The following is a 2,500-nucleotide window of genomic DNA, read 5'->3' as shown; positions in this document are numbered from 1 at the left end:
CCTTAAAGGTGTCAGTATAAAGATACCACAGTATTACTCCTTAAAGGTGTCAGTATAAAGATACCACAGTATTACTCCTTAAAGGTGTCAGTATAAAGATACCACAGTATTACTCCTTAAAGGTGTCAGTATAAAGATACCACAGTATTACTCCTTAAAGGTGTCAGTATAAAGATACCACAGTATTACTCCTTAAAGGTGTCAGTATAAAGATACCACAGTATTACTCCTTAAAGGTGTCAGTATAAAGATACCACAGTATTACTCCTTAAAGGTGTCAGTATAAAGATACCACAGTATTACTCCTTAAAGGTGTCAGTATAAAGATACCACAGTATTACTCCTTAAAGGTGTCAGTATAAAGATACCACAGTATTACTCCTTAAAGGTGTCAGTATAAAGATACCACAGTATTACTCCTTAAAGGTGTCAGTATAAAGATACCACAGTATTACTCCTTAAAGGTGTCAGTATAAAGATACCACAGTATTACTCCTTAAAGGTGTCAGTATAAAGATACCACAGTATTACTCCTTAAAGGTGTCAGTATAAAGATACCACAGTATTACTCCTTAAAGGTGTCAGTATAAAGATACCACAGTATTACTCCTTAAAGGTGTCAGTATAAAGATACCACAGTATTACTCCTTAAAGGTGTCAGTATAAAGATACCACAGTATTACTCCTTAAAGGTGTCAGTATAAAGATACCACAGTATTACTCCTTAAAGGTGTCAGTATAAAGATACCACAGTATTACTCCTTAAAGGTGTCAGTATAAAGATACCACAGTATTACTCCTTAAAGGTGTCAGTATAAAGGCACCACAGTATTACTCCTTAAAGGTGTCAGTATAAAGGGGTTGACTGTTGTGCAGGTCAGGGTTATGAGGGTCAGGTCTTCCTTCTGGTAGTTAATTGATTCCTCTCTCTAATTGGACAGAGAGAGATCCTTCTGGTAGTTAATTGATTCCTCTCTCTAATTGGACAGAGAGAGATCCTTCTGGTAGTTAATTGATTCCTGTCTCTAATTGAACAGAGATCGTTCTGGTAGTTCATTGATTCCTGTTTCTAATTCGACAGAGATCATTCTGGTAGTTCATTGATTCCTGTTTCTAATTCGACAGAGATCATTCTGGTAGTTCATTGATTCCTGTTTCTAATTCGACAGAGATCATTCTGGTAGTTCATTGATTCTTGTCTCTAATTGGACAGAGAGAGATCATTCTGGTAGTTCAGTGATTCCTGTCCCTAATTGGACAGAGAGAGATCTTTCTGGTAGTTCATTGATTCCTGTCTCTAATTGGACAGAGATCCTTCTGGTGTGTAACGTTTACAGTCCAGGCATTATTTAATCAAAGCCTGTTTCCAGCATGTTAGTAACTGTGGTACTGCTGCAACTAATGATGATAATAATTATCACAGTTGGTAGTGGTGATGTCACCATGTCAACAGGCCAGCACCACGTTAGGGATGTGTGGGTGTCTCAGGGTCCAGGTGTGTACAGGTGTCTCCAGATAGCGTAGTAGTGTGTAGCTGCTCCCATGGCAACGAACAGGTGCCAGATGGCGTGAGCGAATGGGACGACTCCATCACTCTTAAAGAAGGCCACACCCACTACGTAGAAAACCCCGCCCACCGCCAGCTCACACAAACCTGCCCTGTCCGCCTGCAACAAAAACACACACACGATCAGGGTTTAGGGGCTAAACTCCTTTCACGCGATCAGGGTTTAGGGGCTAAACTCCTTTCACGCGATCAGGGTTTAGGGGCTAAACTCCTTTCACGCGATCAGGGTTTAGGGGCTAAACTCCTTTCACGCGATCAGGGTTTAGGGGCTAAACTCCTTTCACGCGATCAGGGTTTAGGGCTAAACTCCTTTCACGCGATCAGGGTTTAGGGGCTAAACTCCTTTCACGCGATCAGGGTTTAGGGGGCTAAACTCCTTTCACGCGATCAGGGTTTAGGGGCTAAACTCCTTTCACACGATCAGGGTTTAGGGGCTAAACTCCTTTGAAAGCTTGAACATTGACTTTATGTAAATGTTTCTGGACGATCGATCGTGTGTGTGTGTTACCATGGACAGCATGACCAGCGCAGGCACCGCCCCCATGGCAACGTATCCTAGTAACTCCACCAGTTTATACCTGCAGGGAGTGACATCATCACCTGATATTATTAACTTAGGGATAGTGATGTGTGTGTGTGTGTGTGTACAGTGGGGAAAAAAAGTATTTAGTCAGCCACCAATTGTGCAAGTTCTCCCACTTAAAAAGATGAGAGAGGCCTGTAATTTTCATCGTAGGTACACGTCAACTATGACAGACAAATTGAGAAAAAAAAATCCAGAAAATCACATTGTAGGATTTTTTATGAATTTATTTGCATTATTATGGTGGAAAATAAGTATTTGGTCAATAACAAAAGTTTCTCAATACTTTGTTATATACCCTTTGTTGGCAATGACACAGGTCAAATGTTTTCTGTAAGTCTTCACAAGGT

At 40.8% G+C, this 2,500-nt stretch overlaps 1 protein-coding gene across 1 annotated transcript in view; it reads right to left on the bottom strand.

The window, feature by feature from the left end:
* Window positions 1–2,500, bottom strand: part of LOC123487896 (monocyte to macrophage differentiation factor 2-like) — a 4,364-nt gene that overhangs the window by 137 nt on the left and 1,727 nt on the right. The window contains exons 2-3 of the mRNA XM_045218869.1: window positions 2,076–2,145; window positions 1–1,667 (exon numbers count right to left, since the gene is read on the bottom strand). The exon at window positions 1–1,667 is cut by the window's left edge and continues 137 nt beyond it. Of these exons, the coding sequence (XP_045074804.1) occupies window positions 1,485–1,667; window positions 2,076–2,145 (253 nt within the window). The 3' untranslated portion in view covers window positions 1–1,484. The remainder of the gene's footprint in view (window positions 1,668–2,075; window positions 2,146–2,500) is intronic.

The sequence above is a fragment of the Coregonus clupeaformis genome, unplaced genomic scaffold (assembly GCF_020615455.1).
Source record: "Coregonus clupeaformis isolate EN_2021a unplaced genomic scaffold, ASM2061545v1 scaf1864, whole genome shotgun sequence".
Lineage (NCBI taxonomy): Eukaryota > Metazoa > Chordata > Actinopteri > Salmoniformes > Salmonidae > Coregonus > Coregonus clupeaformis.
This window is presented reverse-complemented; position numbering and strand designations above follow the sequence as displayed.